Source organism: Aspergillus aculeatus (assembly GCF_001890905.1).
Source record: "Aspergillus aculeatus ATCC 16872 unplaced genomic scaffold ASPACscaffold_22, whole genome shotgun sequence".
NCBI classification, from domain to species: Eukaryota; Fungi; Ascomycota; class Eurotiomycetes; order Eurotiales; family Aspergillaceae; genus Aspergillus; species Aspergillus aculeatus.
The window spans coordinates 442,730-462,376 of record NW_017962997.1 but is presented as its reverse complement, the minus strand read 5'-3'; the positions used below and the strand labels follow the sequence as shown (position 1 = coordinate 462,376).

Below are 19,647 nucleotides of genomic sequence, written 5' to 3'. Positions count from 1 at the left end.
CAAGTGGCCGAGACATTCACAGCGGAGTTCAGCGCCGCGATGGTTCAAGCCGAAGCTGAGGGAGGTGTATTAGACGAAGAAGGCAAGAAGATTTTGCATCAGATGTACTGCTACCCAAGTCTTCCTTCCCTCACCATCTACCTCTTTATGCCCGCGCCGCCCCCCCCCCCGGCCGGAGCAATTATCCACTAACACTTGCCCACAGAAACACCCTCGGTGGTCTCCACCATCTCTCCACCCTCGACACGACAGTAACAGTCATCGATGCCTTCAACCTCCTCTCGAACCTCGACACCACCGACTTCTTGTCTGACCGCTACGGTGCGGACACGATCATTCCCGAGGACGAACGCACCATCTCCGACCTGATGGTCGACCAGATCGAGTTCGCGGACGTGATCCTCATCAACAAGATGGATATGCTGGCGTCGCGGCCGCACGACCGCGACCGGATCATGCGGCTCGTGACGACGCTGAACCCGTCGGCGAAGGTCCTGCAGACGAGCTATTCCCGCGTGGACGTCAAGGAGATCCTGGGCACGGGCCGGTTTGACTTCCTCAAGGCGGCGTCCGGGGCCGGGTGGTTGCGCAGCTTGCATGAGATGAGCAAATTGAGGATGGGGAATGGGGAGGAGAGGTGGGCGCCTACGCCTGAGACTTTGGAGTAAGTTCTCCAATCCCCTGGTGACCTACCTCACCGTTCTGCGGTTTGTTCCGTTCCGTCTCTCAACTCAGAGAGAATATCCTCGGATGATTTGCTGATCGATTTCTTTCCTCCCCCGTGGGAAAACAGGTATGGAATCAATAACTTCGTCTACACTGCGCGACGGCCTTTCCATCCTCGCAGATTATACAATCTGCTTCATGACAAGTTCATTATCCTACAGAATGCGGCTGATGATTCTGGTGCTGATCATGAAGAGGAGGAGGACCAGGAACAAGACGCTACCGCTGAATCCGACACGGAAATGCACTCCGATTCGGAGGTAGAGGAGGAAGAAGAGGAAGACCCGACCCAGCCCACCCCCCAAGAGATTCTAGCCAACAAACGCGCGCACCCCCTCCTTCAACCCCTCCTGCGTTCCAAGGGCTTCTTCTGGCTCGCCACTCGACCCTACCAGTTCGGCGAATGGAGCCAGGCCGGCGCCATGTTGACGTTGAACTGCGGGGGTCCGTGGTTCGCCGAGGTCCCGGACGAGGCGTGGCCCGAGGACGGGGACGTGCGCAAATCCATCGAGGAGGATTTCCAGGGCGAGTGGGGCGATCGACGGCAGGAGATTGTGTTCATTGGGGAAGGGGTGGATGTAGACGGGGTAACGGGTCTGCTGAATGAGTGTCTGTTGAGCACCAAGGAGATGAAGAGGTGGGAAAAGGTGATGAGGGGCCGGAAGATGGAGAGGGGGGAGAAGCAGGAGGTGATGGCGGGAATCTGGGAGGATGGGTGGGAAGAATGGCCTGCGGTTGATGAGGAGTATGAGGATGAAGTTGAAGATGAAGACGATGAAAATAACGATGTCGAGGAAAAGACTGAGGAGGGGAAGAAGAAAAGGAAGATCAGCGAGTTTATGCACGGGGGTCATGCCCACCACGGGCACTCGCATAAACATAAATAGCTAGATGTCTGGATAGATGGCAGTAAAAGCATGAATAATATCTCTGTTCTCGGAATGAAATAGTAATCAGTACAAGCTTTGGTGGACCTGGTGTTAATGTATTTATTATTCGAAGGTATTGTTAGAATACAGCGAAACAAGACCGGACATGTATATATATTATCTTGACATCCTGATTGATTGTCTCATCGTGTGAACAGTATGTTTATAGGAGAAACATTTCTTGCTGTGGCTATATGGAGTAATGATTACTCTATTGAGGTTCGTTCACACTCGTAGCAAGTATGGGTAATGCCGAATGCAGTAGATGAAGATTTGTTTAGGGGTATATAATTATTTCCTCCACACAATTGCAGGGCAAATACACATCACTCTTCATTGAAATCAACTACATATAATTAAAGATCATAGTCCTAGCATCCAATCAGCTCGCATGGCTTAGATGGTAAAGCGCAGCACTAGTAATGCTGAGATCCTCGGTTCGAGTCCGAGTGTGAGCAGTATCTCTTTTTGCGTCCTTTTCTTTTTTGTCCCCAATGGACATCCAGAATGCTCATATACAAGAGTGTTTCTTGGGGCCTCGGGGTCCGGTCGATTGCGTGTTGAAATGCGACCAGGAGATTACATGATCAGTATTCGATGCTTCGATCCGACCCCGCCACATCACTACGCCAGCCTTTCCCGAGATCCTAGATCCCGCAATGACCGAGAAATACTTGTGTAATTTATTGAATACGTTGTCTGAGAATGACTATATCAAATGACCGACAAGGCCCTTGCTGCAGCCACATCATTAGTACAGTCACAGCACCTCTGCCAACCACCCCTTCACCCTCCTCCCCTGGATTGTTTCCCCCCACTCGCCCAGCGCCAGATTATAGATCGGCGCCACATGACCTTCACCCTCACCCAAGCACAACTCCACCTTATCCAACCCAAGCCCTGCTTGCAACCTCTTGGCGAATGCAGTAATGAAAGGCAGTATAATCTCTCTCTCCCCAGCACAGACCAATACCTTCTCCACAGGGAAAGACACCAGCCAGTCGGTTGGCGCCGTCGAGAGATCGGTGTAGTAGTCATGTTTGCCAGTACCCATGTACGCCTTAGCCCATGGACCGCCTACGGACGGGGTGATGATATCGCCCCGAGAGTCGATCTTTGACTCGTCCAGTTCAATCGAGACAGCAACATCATCGGGTAGGATGGTCTGGTCGAGACTCGTCCAGGGCGCGATCATGATGGCGCCGCGGATTTTGTGGTCGGGCCCGTCGGACAAAGAGAGAGGTGGAAGATTGGGATGGGGATGGGTCATGTGCGCGAGGACCGCCCCGACGAGATTCCCGCCGGCGGAATCACCGCCGAGGAGGATCTGCGACGGAGAGCGGTTGGTTTCCTGGAGGATGTATCGCAGTGCTGAAAGGGCTTGGCGAATCTGGGTGGGATAGGTCGCTTGAGGAGCGAGGGTATAGGTGAGGGTAAAGATCGCAAGTGATTTGGGTTTCGGCCTAGATTGGTTATCCGCGAGTAGTTGAGTGAAGAAATGAAAATAGCCGTCGTTGGCCGGAAGGGCGAAACCACCTCCTAGAATACCATGAGGACCGTTTGACTTGGTGGGACGAGGTGCACATACCGTGATACCAGATCAAGACACGCTCAGAATGCTCATAGTCCCCCAGCCAGTGTCCCAGGGCACCTTCGCCAAGATCCACAGTCTTCGAGGGCAGACGATGGCGGCGCATGAAGCGCTTGTAGATGGTATCTGTGGTAGGAAGCAGATATCTAACCCGCTCACCGTCAGCCAAGCTAGTCTCCTAATGAATAGAGAGAACGCAGAAGCATACTGCAGCTGGGCCACTGAGAAGCGTGATGTAGCCTTGCGCATGGCTGCATAACCCACGTGTAACAGCAGAGTTGAAGGATAATGATGGGTTCGCCAGGGACTGGTCACCAAAGCCCAGAGGATAGTACCAATAAGCGCCGCGAGAGCAGGCAGACAGTCGAGTTTCTGGAACAAAGAGAGAGCTGTCATTGTGGCCGGGGGTCACACAACGGTAGCATATGCAGCACAATGTGTGCAACATGAGGAATAAATGTGATAGGAGAAAGATATCAACAAATGCCCGAGTTGCAGGAAAGGGGGACCGAAATGGAGTCGACATGTGAGGGGAATCGCAACTGTTACCATTTTGGGCAAGGATGAACCAACCGCCCTGAAGTTGAGATTTCGGCGTTGAGCCAAAAACCCAAAATTGGCCGCATTTTGGCTTCAACCTCGGACGAACACCAAAAAACATCCTTTGACCGAGGCCATGTGAGTCGATTCAGAATCGATATAATTCTGTCTCTTCAACCGCCTCAATGTCGTTAATTCTTCTCGCACACCACCTACACTTCCTATCACATCACCATGGAAGAACAGTTTGATGTCCTCATCATCGGCGCGGGCATATCAGGCATCAACGCCGCATATCGCCTGCAGTCGCAATTCCCTCACTATCGCTATGCCATTCTTGAAGCACGCGACCAGCTCGGAGGCACCTGGGATCTCTTCAAGTATCCTGGTATCCGCTCCGATTCGGATCTTTTTACCTTTGGGTTTGCCTGGTACCCTTGGGACCAGGACAACCCGATCGCTGAGGGCTCGTCCATCATCGGATATCTTCACCGGGCCACCGCCAGCAAGGGTATAGACCGGCGCATCCGATATCAGCATCGTCTGCTGGGCGCCGACTGGTCCTCTTCAGAGAAACGCTGGTCGCTGGCTGTCGAGCATGCAGGCCGCTCCCAGTCGATGTCGGCGCGGTTCATCATTTTCGGCACTGGCTACTACGATTACCAGCAGCCTCTGCAGGCGGACATTCCCAACTTGACTCAATTCAACGGCCAAATAATTCACCCGCAGTTCTGGCCCGAGGACCTGGACTATAGCGGTAAGCGCGTTGTCATCATTGGCAGTGGCGCAACGGCCATCACATTGCTCCCCAAGATGGCCGAAAAGGCGGCGCGAGTGACCATGTTGCAACGCAGTCCAACTTACATTCTGTCCTTACCCAATCGTCAACGCTCATTACTGCGGTACATCCTGCCGACTGCCTGGTTTCGCCAACTGCAGCGCATCCTCTGGCTGTTCACCGCGCGGTTCTTTTTCCTTTTCTGCCAGGCTTGCCCAACAGTCGCGCGTGCCATCCTTCGTGTGCAAGTCAGTCAACAGCTACCGAAGGCGGTGTCTCTGGCACCACATTTTGTGCCGCGTTATAATCCCTGGGACCAAAGGTTGTGTGTCTGCCCCGATGGGGACTTCTTTAAAGCGTTGCATCACGGTGTGGCCGACGTTCGGACCGACACCATCAAGACCGTTACCGCAACGGGAATTCAGCTCTACTCGGGAAACACCCTAGAGGCTGACATTATTGTCACTGCAACGGGACTGCGTCTGCAGGTAGCGGGCGGAGCCTCCATCACGGTAGACGGTATTCCACAGCACCTATCCCAGAAGTTCCTCTGGCGTGGTATTATGATGCAGGATATCCCCAATGCTGCTTTCGTTCTAGGCTATACCAACGCTTCATGGACACTCGGCGCCGATGCGACTGCCCGCTTCCTGTGTCGCTTCTTGCGCGAACTGGACACCCGTGAACAGGCTGCCGCTGTGCCGCGGTTGCGCCCTGACGAAGCCCAGAATTTGCAGCGAAAGCCGCTGATGAACCTTAATTCGACGTATGTGGTGCGTGCGGCGGAGAATCTGCCTAAGACTGCAGATCAGGGGCCGTGGGTGCCGCGGGACAATTATTTGCAAGACCTGTGGTTCGCCAAGTTTGGTAGTCTGGAGGGACTGGAATTCATCGAAGAGGCCAAGAAGGCGCAATGAAGTGGGGCTGGCCTGGTTATTGTATGTTAATGTTCAGTCTTTGTTTTGTGTTGTTGTACTCAGTCCCGTAGATGATAACTTCAAACATCTTTTGCTGCAATATGCGATTAACGCAAGTTCCGAAACGACGGTCGCGTGGAGGGGCTGACCTCGTCGAACGGGGAATGCTCTGCCAAACAATTTGAAGTGACAACGACGACGGGCAGCTTGAGAGGTCTCCTAGGCACAGATCTTTGTTACATATGCCAGCCACACACCGGGGTGGCTATCTGAGCTGATTGTCAGAGGAGTCAGCCCTATCTCAGGATGTGCTTGTTTCAAACCATCAGTCGCTCGTTCATGATGCCACTGTCAGACACCTCGGGATTGCTCCATACACCTTCCCTCTAACCCAAAAAAGAACGGGACCACTTACAAAGTAACCCTTCAAAACCTTCAGCGTCAAGGTCTTGCTTTGTGGTCTGAAAAGTGGCTGTACCGAAGCGCGTCTCGAACGTAAAGAAAGTTGATGCGGGAATCGGAAGGTGCGCGCGTCGAGGCGATGTTATTGGCGCATATGACGGAGAGGCAACTCTCTGCGACAACCTCTAGCGAGCAATGAACCCGAGTAGCGCCATTTCATTAGATCAAAGAGGAGAAACTCGTCGCTCGTTCGGTAAATATAGACAAGAAAAGTGATAGATGTAGATCGGTGAAAGGTACCACTTCTTGGCATAGGTTATTCATCGCGACTTTCTCCAGCGGATTCCCTCAAAGCCGTCCAGACCCAGGATATCATTGTCCAGATCAATTCGTGTGTGTAGTGCGTGCTCTTCGCGATCGCGCATAGCGTGGGCAATTGTAAACCGGAGAACAGCTGCCGTGATTGGCGCGGATAGGATCGGGTCGGATTTGCGACATTGGATGGCAGCTAATCAAATTAGGTCTGTCAGCTACAAAGGACGCGGCGTACCGGGCCATTACGCCGTGCGAAAGTAAACAAGTGAGCGCTGGCTGCGCACGTCGGGATTTGTCAGGTTGAAACAACAACCGGTGACAATATCTCGCTCATCGATCGAACAGGGTATTTCACACCAGTGAGTCAGAAAGAAGAGATATTTGATGGAGATATAGACGAAAATGACAATTAAGAACGTAGGGAGTAGTTTGATGCGCATTGAACGAACATGCGTCTAGCTCCTGAGCTAGATTCTGAGCCATGCTCTCAAAATATGTCCTCAAAAGTATTATGCGATCACGATCGGTTACCATACTGGATTCGAGGAAAATCAACCCATGTTATCGTTGGCGCACGCAGCAGACAACGCTGGGGTGTCACGGGTAAATAGTTGCATTGCCCACGCAATGGCAGTCATCAATAGCACGTTGATCGCATAGTCGAGACTTAGCGAGCAATGGACTGGAAAGGTTTAGCATACCTAGTGTTGCTGTCATGCGCGAATCACTCCACATGTGCGATGATAGATTTAGCATAGTAGAAGCGCGCCCGATGTGGCTATAAAGGGGTCTGGCCATAACCCCAATCCCGCGCCGATCATGATTGGCGAAGGGTTCTCTTATGTTTCCCCTCAGCTCTCTTGTTCCGACCTTTACCCCCTCTTTTTGCCTTCTTTTGCCTTTCGAAATATGTTTTCGAATTATGCTGCAGCTTAGGTGTTGCGCTCGTATCGCTGCGAATTTCCCGGCCGATACGATGGACTGTTTCAGGCACGGATCTTTTGAAAGGACAGTTAGCCTATGAGGTCTTATGGCACATTCAGATTAATTAGTACGTATTGACTGATTTGTTTCTTGTGTTAGACGCAGTGATGGCTGGCTGGGGAGAGGATGGTGGTGGTGGTGGTGTTGTTGTTGTGTAAAAATAGGCAGGAACTGAAGGCGGCGGGTGGAAAGGGTCGGAGTGTTAGATTGTCAGATTTGAGTCCATTTCGGCCCCCCTCCCTGGAGACATGTTCTCTCACTACTACAAACTCTCCAACACTTCGTATGGCTTCGCTCATTCCATATATGCTATTCTTTGCAAATCTCTAGGGGAATTCAGACCCTGCTAAATCATCTCGCTTGTTTTATCCCCATCATTTTCACCACCCGCTCTGGAGAAACTTACCCTTCCCCTCAAAAAAGGAGTGCAAGTTACCACAATCAGCGCATCCTGAATGAGCTGATGGTCTCAGTTTTTGTCTATCCTAGACCGTCCAGGATGAATCCTAAACATGCATTAGCTTTTAGCCAGCCAGCCAGACCTCTCTTTTTTGAATCATCTCTATTCCCCTGAACCCGTCTAACAAGCCCAACGGCCTCCCCGAAATGCAACTCAAGCCACAAGTCTTTCCCTATTTATGCCTACTACTGTAGGATAGGACGACTTGACCGATGCTGTCTTCGGATCTCTTGATCAAGAGACAGATAATCAACAAATGATCAACACGTGAAGATGATGCGAAGAATTTGAAAAAAAACCATCATTTTTCCATAAGATAAACACTTGCTCTGTGCGTAGCTCGTCCTGAGAGCCATAAAGATATTACTAAAAGGAAATATGGTCTCTAGACAAACTCATCAGGCAGACTAGCCCCGCGTCGATCGCAATCATCTTACACAACAAACACACTTTATACCGCAATGGCAATCTATTCTAGGCTGACGGCTTAGAGGGAACGACGAACTGATCGGAGGAACCGCCGCCGTAGCTGTCTCGAAGATCTTTAATCTACACCCGCCGGGAACCCGCTAAGAACATTGTCCCTTGGCGCGGCCGTGCACAGTACTCGAAAGACTTTCGCTGACGGGACTAGCGCTGATTACGGAGGTACTCCTGCCCCTCCCCCATGTCGTGCTACTGCTTTGGTTCAACATTGGGTACAGCCGCTAATAGTAGTTACCGCCTGCATGGCTAGCGTGGACGGGAGGTGCTACGGCATATTTGGAAAGGACGGAGTGCTATGAGTGAGTATCACCAGGCGGACATATCCGTGGATGACAAGATTCCGGACGGCCATGGAAGAGCACGCGAAATTTTCGTTTAGACGGCCAAGAACATGGACGCTTCAAAGCCCGTTCGGCCTCTAGAATCCTGGCGATGCTTATAACCAAGAGGTAACACTCGGGCGGCTTAGGTGCCCGCAACTGTGACAGATAAGTCTATCTCTTACGGCTGCACGCCTAGTCAGCCGTTTTTCAACAAATTCTCCGCACGGAGAATGGACTGGATCTCTGGCTGAAACTGCATGGGCCCGACAGCACAGAACCTCAGGAACGAGGTATTACTGATGTAGGGCGAAACTTGGGACCATGCGGAAGCGAGGAGTGATTGAAGCTTCGCTATCTGTAGTAGACTGTTGTGACAACACGGGACGTATGGGGCCAGCTAAGCAACCTCGTGGTAGTGGAATTGGTGTTAGAACAGAATTCGTTGGTCCACTTTAGCCAAGCTTTGTGGTTTGTACCACGTCTGTCTGACACTGTTAGTAGGCCACTACTCAAAATCACATACCCCATGAATTGTTATGAAAAGGCAAGAGGAGTACAGGGAACTACTTGCTCGAACAGGTAAGCTAGAGCACACAAGAACACCCGGTCTACCTTATTCTAAGGAGCATTCAACTTGTGTGTATTCTATCTACTTGGTGCGTGTAAGGTGGCCATCTCTGTGGACAGGCAACAAGATCTCTCTTGTCGGAATCTCTACCACCAGTATATCTACTACCATACCTGCATAAAGTATGTGTACGGAAGATGGGGGGTTTCCGACCATGATCAAGCAGTCGGATGGAGCACGCGTTACCAATTGCGGACCTGATTCAGTAAGCCGGATTGGCTCTACGTACCAACAATAATCCACGATCACCACCAGAACCCAGGGAACTAATGTGCCAGCCCCAATTGAGCCAGATGTCAGGAAGAAGACTGCGCCAATTGACAAGATTCGGGCTCTACAATCTTGCATCGGGGACCTACGCGGCCAAGGCATGGGCGAGAAGCAGTCCAAATGCGGGCTAAGGGAGTGGATCTGACCTGATTCAGCTACTCCAAGTAAAGCCGACATCACTAGTGGTAGCTCCGCTAGACTGCCGCATCTAGACTAGTTAGTGCTGGGGGAGGGGGAGGGTCGGAGGGGGTGGTGTCCCTTCTTTGCTTCTGCGGAGGTGCCGGAGCATGGCTGGCCGTGCGAACCCACCGGGCGCGCTAAGCGGGCCGGCACGGGGGTTCTTCACACGGGAGTCTGTGTCCTTTCACTTTTCCTTCCTTGCCAATTTCCCCAACCAAACCTGCCTGCGTGCCTGTGCCTTTGCATGTCGGTCTGCTAATAATCCATGGATCTCAAATCACACTGCCCGAGTTCAAGGCATGAGATGTGGTCAATCAAGCATTCAGTGAATAATGATTCTGTGTTACATCAAACAAAAAAGGTGTTAGAGTACGGCCCCTCACAGTGCTCGCCTGTGTGTGTGTGTGTGTGTGTGTGTGTGTGTGTGTGTGTGTGTGTGTGTGTGTGTGTGTGTGGAGATAGATTACTGCGAATGAGACTGGATAGCAACCTGCAGCAATCTAGTCCTGGCTGGGCAAGCCTACCCCCGCTCTGACCTTTTGGAATAGCTGAAAATGTCCAGGATCTGAATAATCTGGTTCTCTGAACCGACCACCCGCCAGCCAATCTTAGGGCTTTCCTCTCGATCGACAGTTCGTCTGGTTGATGCGAGCTCCCCATCACTCTGAAAGGTCAGAGGTCGGCGTTGCTGGTCCGGGACCAGCGTTGATAGGGCCCATCTAGTTCATCCAGCCCCGTCCATCGTTTGTCCGTCCCAACAAACAACCAGCAGATCACCTCTTCTCAGTTTCTTTACTTGCTCAGGCAGCCACCAACAGACAAAATGTCCTAGCAGGGATCATAGCTCTTTGGTCAAGCCTGCAGGAGCTAGTTATGAAGGTCGAGACTTGACCTGTAGGGTCGGCCGCGCACTCCGAGTGGTTGATGCTCCCAAACGAGCATTTGGATCTTGCCAACCTGAAGTCACTAGCAGGTGAATGGAAGAGGGTCAATGTGGGCTTCGATAACCCGACCCTCAAGATCTTGTGTGGAGTAGACACCACTTCGCAGGCCGCAGCCCGCTATAGTGAGCTGAGAAGAAAAGGGGAATGGCAAAAAGCAACGAAAGATTTCCGAGACACTGGGTGCTCCGGTGGAGTGAAGCCCGGATGCACTTGCTCCGTTACAGTGTCTAATTTGCGCGGTCCACTTTCGCATTCCGTTGAGCTGGTTACAGTCTCATGACATGATCAAGCCTATCCAAAGCTAGCTCTAGTGCGGAAATTTTTGCATCACAATTCTTTTCATCATGCTGCTTCACATGCACGGCTCCAGCTAAAGTTTCCCCAGCGCTAATACGTAGTGCTAATGGGGACCAAACTCTGATCTGCGGAGAGGGTGGGAGATGCAATGACTATGCTCGCGGTAGCTGATTGACTATCAACCTATTCATTAGTCGTCACATTATACACTAATTGTGATTTGGAATTCTCAGCCGTTCTGATGGTGCAGGGGCTTGAGGATAGACTGGTAACCGTCGGAATCGGACCCTCCTAGCCACACGCTATCCTGCAGAAGGAAGGATCAAGTTGTGGGAGCTCAATTTGCCACTACTGATAATCAAAGGGGGACTTTGATCCTGAAGCTGTGATAACAATAGGACCGTTACGTCCATCCCAGTCAGCGGATTCTGTGCCTCGTCTCCTTCCTCGAAGAGCATATATAGGGAAAGTACGCCCCTGCACGGAAAGGACTTTACTTCCCGCTTAATTCAACTATACAACCAGTTCAAGGATATCCTCCTCCTAATTTGTTGTCTTCTCCTATGTGTTAAAGTTGCCGGTTTGCGTCGCTTTTTTCATTCGCTTGTGAGTTGTCGCTACTGCTCCTCAGGAGAAACCACAGCAGAGCCTGACCTCCCTCCCCGGCCTACAGTTTCCCCATCCAGGTATACCGAGCAGTCGCCTCAACTCACACCCATCCGAAGTCCAGTGATATTGAATCCCCCAAAGCAGAGATCAGCAGCTAAAGTGCACTCATCTCAGAGAAGTCCAGTACATGCAACATCTGCTCATACAACACCAGCCCGAACAACACTATCTCAGACCACACCGACCAAGCCAATACAACCCCAAACTATAAAATCACAACCAGTACCAGCCCCAAAAAATCTCAACGTAACAATGGCCCCCGCTGTTCTATCTCCTGCTCCAATAACGCCCAACGTCGCCTCCCCACTCTCTCCTAGTATCTTTTCAAAGTCTCGACGGACCTCGGGTTTCCTTGACAGCGATAGCATTTCCAACCATGGAATGTCTCGCTCAGTCACTTCCCGACGGGTATCTTCTCGAAAGTTTCAGTCATTCGAAACCTCCAACATCACCAATGTCGTGCACTCCCTGAAGCGTCGCAGTGGCGATGAAATAGGAGCTACGGCGTCCTCAAAGCTCTTGAACGCGACTCATGCGTCACTGATTGATTGGATCAGAACTCAGCGCATGAGCTTGCTTCCTCCTGAGGGTAGTAACTATGATAAGGTGCTGGCTTGGGCCCAACTCTTCGTGGACAGACTACATTCCTTTGACTTGGCAATCGAAGAGTTCGCAGGCGACAGCTATCTCGCCGCCCAGCTCGCCTATGGTTACTGCGCTTTGCTCCTCGAGGTATGTCCTTCATCGATATTCGTCCTGTATCCATACTAACGCTCTTATTCATGTGTAGCTTGGCAAAGGCAATGAAAATGCCTTGATGACTTCATTTGGATTCTTCTATAGCACCTCAACGGCACTGGTGAACCTTCTCGAGCGCATTGAACTATTCAATGTCACTCAGGAGATTAGGGAGCAGCTCGTTCTGGCTTTGGCTGATCTTGTGACATTGGTCGCTAGCGTCGCGACTTACTTTCATCAGGCTATCCGTCAAATGACCGGCAATTCCGCCACGGTCAACATCTATATGAAGTTCCCGGGACAGATCCAAGCCTTCCGTCAACGTTGCGAGAAGATTGCTGAGTCGATGTGGAGACATCAACTCCAGGAGAAAGGCCTTGATGGAGCGAAAGGTATAGGCTTCCTGTGAACCTTGTGCAACATAAGCTCACACTATCTAGTTTCTGACGTCAAGACCATTCGCTCGTGGCTCGCGCCGGAGGACACCGTTCTTGCCAATGTCGCCGAGACCACCTCTCACCTCGCTCACGACCGCGAGGAAATGACCTGTGTTTGGGTTGGTCCGCACCTCACGCGCTTTCTAAGAAACCGCAAGAAGAGAACCTTTGTCATCACCGGGAAGTCAGGTTCTGGCAAGACTGTTTTATCCTCGGTCATTGTCGACCACCTGCAACACCCCATCGGTGGCGTTATGCACAAGACATTGTACATCCCCATCAGTAAGCAATTCATCCCAGAAACTGTGCTCGGTAGCTTCGACTAAATGCATGCAGATGGTCGCCTCCCTGCTGAGACCAGGCCCCGTGCAATTGTGAAGACTATTCTTTTTCAATTGTTTGAGAAACGGATCGGAAACATTCAGCTCTTCCAAATTCTATGGGATGCGCTTGAGCGCAGCAAGAAGGCCCCGAATGATAATGACTACGACAATATTCTCTGGAACGCATTGGAGCACGCGCTCGCTGCTGCCTTGAAGGGTGCCAAGGAGCTCGTCATTGTCATCGACGGTGTTGATGAAGCTGCGTGTGATGAGGCTGTCCTCCTGCAGAAGCTGACAAACGCCACCGCCAAAGCCACAAATGTGAAGCTGATTACTCTGGGGGCCCAGCATCCCCCCAACCTTCCCGATCTGCACCACTACCACATCATCGACGATGGCATATATGAGGACATCTGCGCTGTTGTGCGTGGCCAGTTTAAGAAATCAAATGCCTACGATGGCCTTGATGAAATGGGGCAGTCCCTTCTGGTTAGCCAAATTACCAGTGCTTCAAAGGGATCATTCCTCTGGGCCAAGCTTGCCAGTAAGCGCGTTCGTGATGTGGACAATGCGGATAATCTGCGCAAGGCCGTTGATGCGCTTGTGACCGCAAAGCCAAGCATTACCGACTTGGTCTTGCAGATCTTGAACGAATTGCCGCAGTCGCAAACACGGGAAGATGCTAAGCTGATGTTGCTGTGGCTTGCCACAGCCAACCGCCCCCTCTCAGTCAAGGAGCTCAAGGCTCTTGCTTCCATTCAGCCCGAGAAGCAGACCATTACCGAATATACTGAGGAGCCTCGCCGAATCCTTCACTCAGTAAACTCCCTGGTGTTCCTACAAGAGGACCAGGTCTTACTGCGCCATAGCCTCATCCGCACTGCTATATTGGACATATTTTCCAAAGGCAAATTGGTACCGGCTATCAAGGATCGCCATGCTGATCTTGTCACGAGACTCTTGGTTTATATTAAGGCTACTATTACCCAGCCGCATGAGCCTTCCCTTACACCCCTTGACTGGCATGACATCAATCCCCTCATCAACAAGCATCCACTGCTTGAGTTTTCGATCCGTTATTGGATCACGCATTTCAGGCAAACGAATGTCTTTGTCAACAATGGTGAAGTTCCTGCTGCCAAGGAATTTGCAAAGCTGTTCCCGTCATCCATCACGGTATTCCTCTTACAGAATACACTGTGGGAGAACCGACCAACTCCAGAATTGTTGGCATTCACGACCACCGTTACCAACGTCTGCCGCCAGATCCTGACCAATAATCATGTGGTGACTTTACAGTTGATCATCACCCTGGCATTCCTGTACCGCCAGCTCGATTATAACCCCGAAGCTATTCCTCTTTTCTATGAGGCAACTATTATTAGTCGCAATTTGCTCACCATACGCCATCTGGTTACTATGAAAATGGCTGCCACCTTCCTTGAGATCACAACTGAAAGAGTCACTAGTACCAAGACAGAGATCATGACTAAGAGGGAGGAGATACTTCTAGTTCTGGTCGAGTGCTACAAGCACCACTACGACAGCACCCACGAGAATGTGATCAACACCTTGAAGCAGCTTGTCGAGCACTACAGGCTGATAAAGGAAGACAAGAAGGCCGAAGAGTTTGCCGTCACCATTCAGAAATTCAGTGGTGAGTACAGTCAAGGTCGTGACACTTATGGAAACCTGAATGTGCACCTGCATGGTGGTAATGTGGTCACCGCTGGAGGTAGCACCACTCTCCTGCTAGACATTGAGGAGCATGATCAGTTGATTGAAGTTGAGGCTTGGAGCTTCGAAGCATTGATTAAGCAGGCCGAGAGGTACGTTGCAGAGGGCAATTTTGAGTTGGCCGAACGTACCTATGTCGAAATCTGGCAACGCCTGAGCCGGGAGTCCCGCGTTCAGTACTCCGCCCAGGTTGAAGAGCGTAAGATTCAATCGGTTCTTGCCTACACCCAGTTCCTGAAGACACAAAAGAGAGAATATGAGGCCTCATCTATTCTCTCCAGTGTCTGGCAAGAGTACGAGCAGACAACTATGGCATTGTCGGAGACCTCAGTCTTCCACCTCCAGGAGATGGCCAAGGTGATGAAGACTGTTGGTCTGGCCACTCTGGCTCTGACTGTGTTCAAGCACTGCTCGCACTATTATCAAAGCACCAACCGTACCCAGTCTTCGACCTACCAGGAGATCCAGCAGAGCATTCGTACAACCTCCAAGGAGGTTATGCAGTCTTTCAGCTCTTCTTCCACCACAGTAACCTCAGAGACCACCCTTGAGGAAATGGTTTATGAGGCCTCCACCTCAATCACGACCGTCGACCAGACTTCCTTCAGTGCGACACAGATCTTAGTCAGCTTGTATGTTGAGCAGCGGCGCTGGCAGGATGCTACTCGCGTCATCAAGAAGGTCTTGCACGGTGTCTGGTCTTCTCTGTTCGCTCCTTCCTTGCAAGATGTTACCCTTCCTGCGAAACATGTGGAAAGCTGCATTGAGCTGGCTGAGCGACTTAGCCACTGCTACCACTCTCGCCGTCGCTTGACCAAGGAAGAAGATATCCGTGTTCGCATCTACCGCGCTGTTCGCTCGGGTCGCAATGTTGATGATAAACTGCGAGAGCGCATCACCAATGAGCTGCTCCGCCTGTTTGAGCGCACTTCGCAGACCGACAAGATCATCAACCTTCGTCAAGAGACGCTGAATGATTATACCAAGCACTACGGCCCCGAGAACCCGCTGGTGGTGAAGATTCTCTGGAACTTGGCTGAGCTGACTCGCCCCCGGCCCGTGTTTGTTGATTACTATCAGCAGATCATCCGTATCCTGAACAATGACTCTTCTATTTCCCACCCCGAGGCCTTTGAGCCCCTTGTCATCGTTGCTACTGAACTGTGGAAGCAAGGTCGCTATTCAGATGCTCTGCATCACTACCAGATCATCTTCACCACGTTCCTGAGCGAGCCCAAGCAGAGCCCCAGGTTCCAGGACCAGACCTTTGTGCATGAGTTCTTTGACCGCTACACCCACTGCCTGCGCAGCGTTCGTACTGAATTCAGTGTACTTCACCAGGTAACAGTTGAATATCAGACCAAGTGCAAGGCTGTGTTCAGCGCTACAGCTTCGATTACTCTCAAAGCTACTTTGACGCTGGCCAAATTGTGCCAGGAGTCAAAGCGCTATGAACTTGAGGCTATTAGCTTGTATGAGGAGCTTCTGAAGACCAAGTCTGAGGAAATTGACCTGCAGGAGATTTCTTCTACTTTGGATGCAATTTACGAGGAACAGGCTGCCATTGTCACTTCGACCAAAACTGAGTCTTTCTCGTCTACTCAGGTTGAGCGTGCCGTCAAGGTTTTGAGGAAGCGGATTAGCACTGTTCGTGAGACCCACGGCTGGGCCCATGAAGAATCCCTGACCAAAATGGAAGAGATGATCAAGTTTCATGCTCAGCGCAATGAGACTCAAACTGTGGTACAGGAGCTCAAGGAGGCGACCGTGCAGATCTTGTCTTCCGAGACTTCGTCCACTCGCCTGATTGCGGCTGCCACGACCATCGCATCTAGCTACATCGCGACGAACCAGATTCAAAAAGCCACCGAGCTGACCCAGGAGATCTACCGCCAAATTGTGATGAAGGACACCAGTAACTCCAAGTCAGTCCACTTTGATTTGTCCTCCAAAGAGCGCCAGAGCTTGACTTTCTTGGCTCAGCTGGAGTACAGCCTTCGCCGTAGCTCGTCGACCACTATCACTGAGATTCTTGCTGCCTTGACCACCGAGTATGTCTACTTCGAGGAATTCAGAAAAGAGATCAAGTCCATGAGCAGCTTCCACAGTCTCTCCGTCTCAGCGGCTCGTCTCTACCAGTTCCTTATAGCTCATGAGCGCCATACTGCTGCGGCTCGTGTTCTCGATGATTTTGTCGCGTACTTCATCAACACCGAGGGCAAGCGGGCGCAACTGACTGAGATTTCCCAAGTAAAGATCTTCGTGCTCTCTATTCTGGACCACTTCAGCGCTCACCGGTCTGAGAACTTCATCCGGTCTGTGGGAATCACTAGCAATGATCATGTTGTTGAGCTGCTGAAGAACCAACAGTGGGAGACTGCCAGTGACCTTGCTCTTGCTGCCTACAAGTATATCATCGCTGACGCTAGCTACCATACCCCTGAGATTGTCAAGTTTGTTTTCACACTGGGTCTGAACATTGGTGGCCGTGATCTCGTGACCCGCCCTGACGAAGCTACTCGGAAGAAGTTGCTTCAGGTATCTGGAACAATTATCCAGGATGCCCTCCGCGTCATTACCAGCTTGAAGATCAATGTGGCTGGCGTCAGCCTTGTTCACCTGAACAAGTTGATTGGCCTTCTCGGGGAGCAGCAGGACTACCGTACCCTGGCCTGGCTCTTGACTATTCTGTGGAACAGTCGTGAGGCCCAGCGTAGCTGGCCTACTTCCATTACTCTCGCCCTGGGACGCCGCTTCATCATGGCCCGTTACTTGATCGGTGACTACTCCGCTGCCCTCCGCCTGGCAGAGGACATTGTTTACAACTGCCGCCGTGTGCACGGACCTCGGCACCTTAGTACCCTCGAGATGTCCATACTGCTGTCCCAGCTGTACACTGGCAATGCCCAGCGCTACCAGGCCGAGAAAAACGGTCAAGAGATTGCCAACCGATTCTATAAGAAGAGCGCCGCCGTGCACGAAAACATTCTTCGTGTGTTTAGTGACCCTGATTATGCCGAACTGGAAGGAAACGACAGCAATGGAAGCTTTGACGGTTCAGCCTATGGGGAGGTAGACGGGATTGAGGAGCACAACGGCACTGTGGGTGGTGGTGAGCACGTCCGCCAGCATTTGCACCTTCTCAAGCTCTCCGTTGAGCGCCTGGGTGACTGGCCGAAGGACTACGCGGAATACGAGAAATTGAACGCGGACGTCTTCAGAGTGTACAATGAGTACTTGGTCGGGGTCGAGGGCGTTGAAAAGTGGAATCTGAAGAACTTTGGCGGGGGCAAGGCTGAAAGCAATGAGGATGCGCTGGACTTGAAGTTCAAGTCCTGGGAGCTTGTTGATACCCAACATCATGCGGAGATTGAGGAGGAATTGTGATTTTGCGATTTGATTTTACTGCCTGATATATCCCTGCTTGAGGACTTGGACTGCTTCTGGACTGTTGAAAATTATACCTGCTAGTTGGACTGGTTGACTGTTTTCCAAAATGCTGGCTGCATTCCAGCATTAACTGCATAATGTAGGCTCTAGGAATCGACCCTGAATCTAGACGGCGGGAAATAAAGTTCTGGAGACCCAGCGATCTGGCGCCGAGAGCCAGGATCGGGCGGGTTGCCGAATGCGACTGATCGCGGGAGGCCCCACCATGACTGTATCCCCAGAATCGAGATCCACATGATCTCATTCATTCTGGAAGGGAGAAGAGAGGTCGATGAAGATGAGATCATGGTCATGATGTCATGCAGATTAACGTTATATAACGGTATCTATTTCTTCCATTGAAGGATTTTTTCATTCAATTCTTCAGTATATTGTCATTTGAATTCGACCTTACTTAGCTCCAAGTACTCTTCACTCATCCACTCTGCTGAGCACTACACTATAATCCCTACTTTCTGACTTCTTGACGAAAACCCCCATCAAAATGCCCTCCAAAAACAACAACAACAACTACACCGACCCCGAACTCCGCCAGGAGGTCAAAGAGGAAGTACAGCAAGGCGACAAGGGCGGGAAACCCGGCCAATGGTCTGCGCGGAAGGTACAGTACACCCGTACACCCGTACACCCCCCTTTGCCCCCTTTGCCCCCTTTGGCCCCTTTGCTTCTTCCCCTCTCCCCCCCATCCCTCCCCCCCCAAGCACACTCCCCACCAGAACCCAAACCCAAACCGAATCTGACAGAAGCAACGACAAGGCTCAACTCACGGCCCAAGAATACAAATCCCGGGGCGGGGACTACACGACCAGCAAGGACGAGCAGTCGCAATCCCAAAAGAACCTGTCGCAGTGGGGCGCGGAGGACTGGGTGACCAAGGAAGGGTCGGGGACGGCCAAGACCGACAAATCCGCGGCGGACGGCGGGCCGCGGAAGCGATATCTGCCCCGCGAGGCGTGGGAGGAGATGAGTGAGGGGGAGAAGGAGGCGACGGAGAGGAAGAAGGTGGAGGAGGGGCAGGAGGGGGAGGGGAAGCAGTTTGTGGGGAATACGGAGGGGGCGAAGAGGAAGAGGGGGGAGGTTTCGAGGCGGACTGGGAATAATGAAGAGAATAAGGAAGAGGAGGGGGAGGGGGAGGGTGGTGAGGGTGAAAGTGCGGGTGAGGGTGAAAGTGCGGGTGAAAGTGCGGGTGAGGGTGAGGGTGAGGAGGAGGAGGGCGAGGAGAAAGGGAAGGATAAGGGTAAGGGTACTGCTAAGGGTACTGTTAAGGGGAAGAAGGATGTGAAGAGAGATTCCAAGAAAAAAAATGCGGACAAGAAAGACCAGCAAGAGGATGAGGAGCAGAATGACGGGGAGAATGAAGACGAGGATCTAGATGAGGATGATGAAGAGTACCAAGAAGAAGAAGGTGAAGGAGAAGACGAAGACGAGGAAGGAAAAGAAGAAGGAGTGGAGGAGCAGGTGGGCGATGACGAGGAAGCGGAAGGCGATGCCCCCGACAAAAAGAAGCAAAAGACGAAGTAAAT

The 19,647-nt window shown here is 51.6% G+C and overlaps 5 protein-coding genes and 1 non-coding gene across 6 annotated transcripts in view; 5 read left to right on the top strand and 1 right to left on the bottom strand.

Moving 5' to 3' along the window:
- The window catches only part of ASPACDRAFT_55459 (CobW domain protein), a gene marked incomplete at both ends in the record, with an annotated part of 3,155 nt that extends 1,542 nt beyond the window's left edge, over positions 1-1,613 (top strand). The window contains 2 exons of the mRNA XM_020203000.1: positions 206-664; positions 794-1,613. Coding sequence (XP_020051496.1) covers positions 206-664; positions 794-1,613 — 1,279 coding nt within the window. The remainder of the gene's footprint in view (positions 1-205; positions 665-793) is intronic.
- Positions 1,614-2,040: 427 nt separating this feature from the next.
- ASPACDRAFT_t307 lies at positions 2,041-2,113 on the top strand. The gene has a single exon. It is a non-coding gene; the product is annotated as a tRNA-Thr (tRNA).
- Positions 2,114-2,415: 302 nt separating this feature from the next.
- On the bottom strand, positions 2,416-3,642 carry ASPACDRAFT_36887 (lipase/thioesterase family protein; the record flags this gene model as incomplete). Its single annotated transcript, XM_020200259.1, has 3 exons — positions 2,416-3,194; positions 3,244-3,392; positions 3,455-3,642. 3 exons carry the CDS (start codon positions 3,640-3,642, stop codon positions 2,416-2,418), a joined length of 1,116 nt encoding a protein of 371 aa, XP_020051495.1.
- A 378-nt stretch (positions 3,643-4,020) lies between these two features.
- ASPACDRAFT_55457 (flavin-containing monooxygenase) lies at positions 4,021-5,481 on the top strand (the record flags this gene model as incomplete). The annotated part of the gene is made up of 1 exon (XM_020202999.1): positions 4,021-5,481. One exon carries the CDS (start codon positions 4,021-4,023, stop codon positions 5,479-5,481), a length of 1,461 nt encoding a protein of 486 aa, XP_020051494.1.
- A 6,210-nt stretch (positions 5,482-11,691) lies between these two features.
- On the top strand, positions 11,692-18,061 carry ASPACDRAFT_48257 (NACHT domain protein; the record flags this gene model as incomplete). Its single annotated transcript, XM_020202094.1, has 4 exons — positions 11,692-12,171; positions 12,230-12,569; positions 12,618-12,896; positions 12,951-18,061. 4 exons carry the CDS (start codon positions 11,692-11,694, stop codon positions 18,059-18,061), a joined length of 6,210 nt encoding a protein of 2,069 aa, XP_020051493.1.
- A 424-nt stretch (positions 18,062-18,485) lies between these two features.
- ASPACDRAFT_1860503 (uncharacterized protein) lies at positions 18,486-19,645 on the top strand (the record flags this gene model as incomplete). The annotated part of the gene is made up of 2 exons (XM_020197746.1): positions 18,486-18,725; positions 18,881-19,645. The coding sequence occupies exons 1-2, from the start codon at positions 18,609-18,611 to the stop codon at positions 19,643-19,645; spliced, it is 882 nt and encodes a 293-aa protein (XP_020051492.1). The 5' UTR covers positions 18,486-18,608.
- Positions 19,646-19,647: the final 2 nt, after the last annotated feature.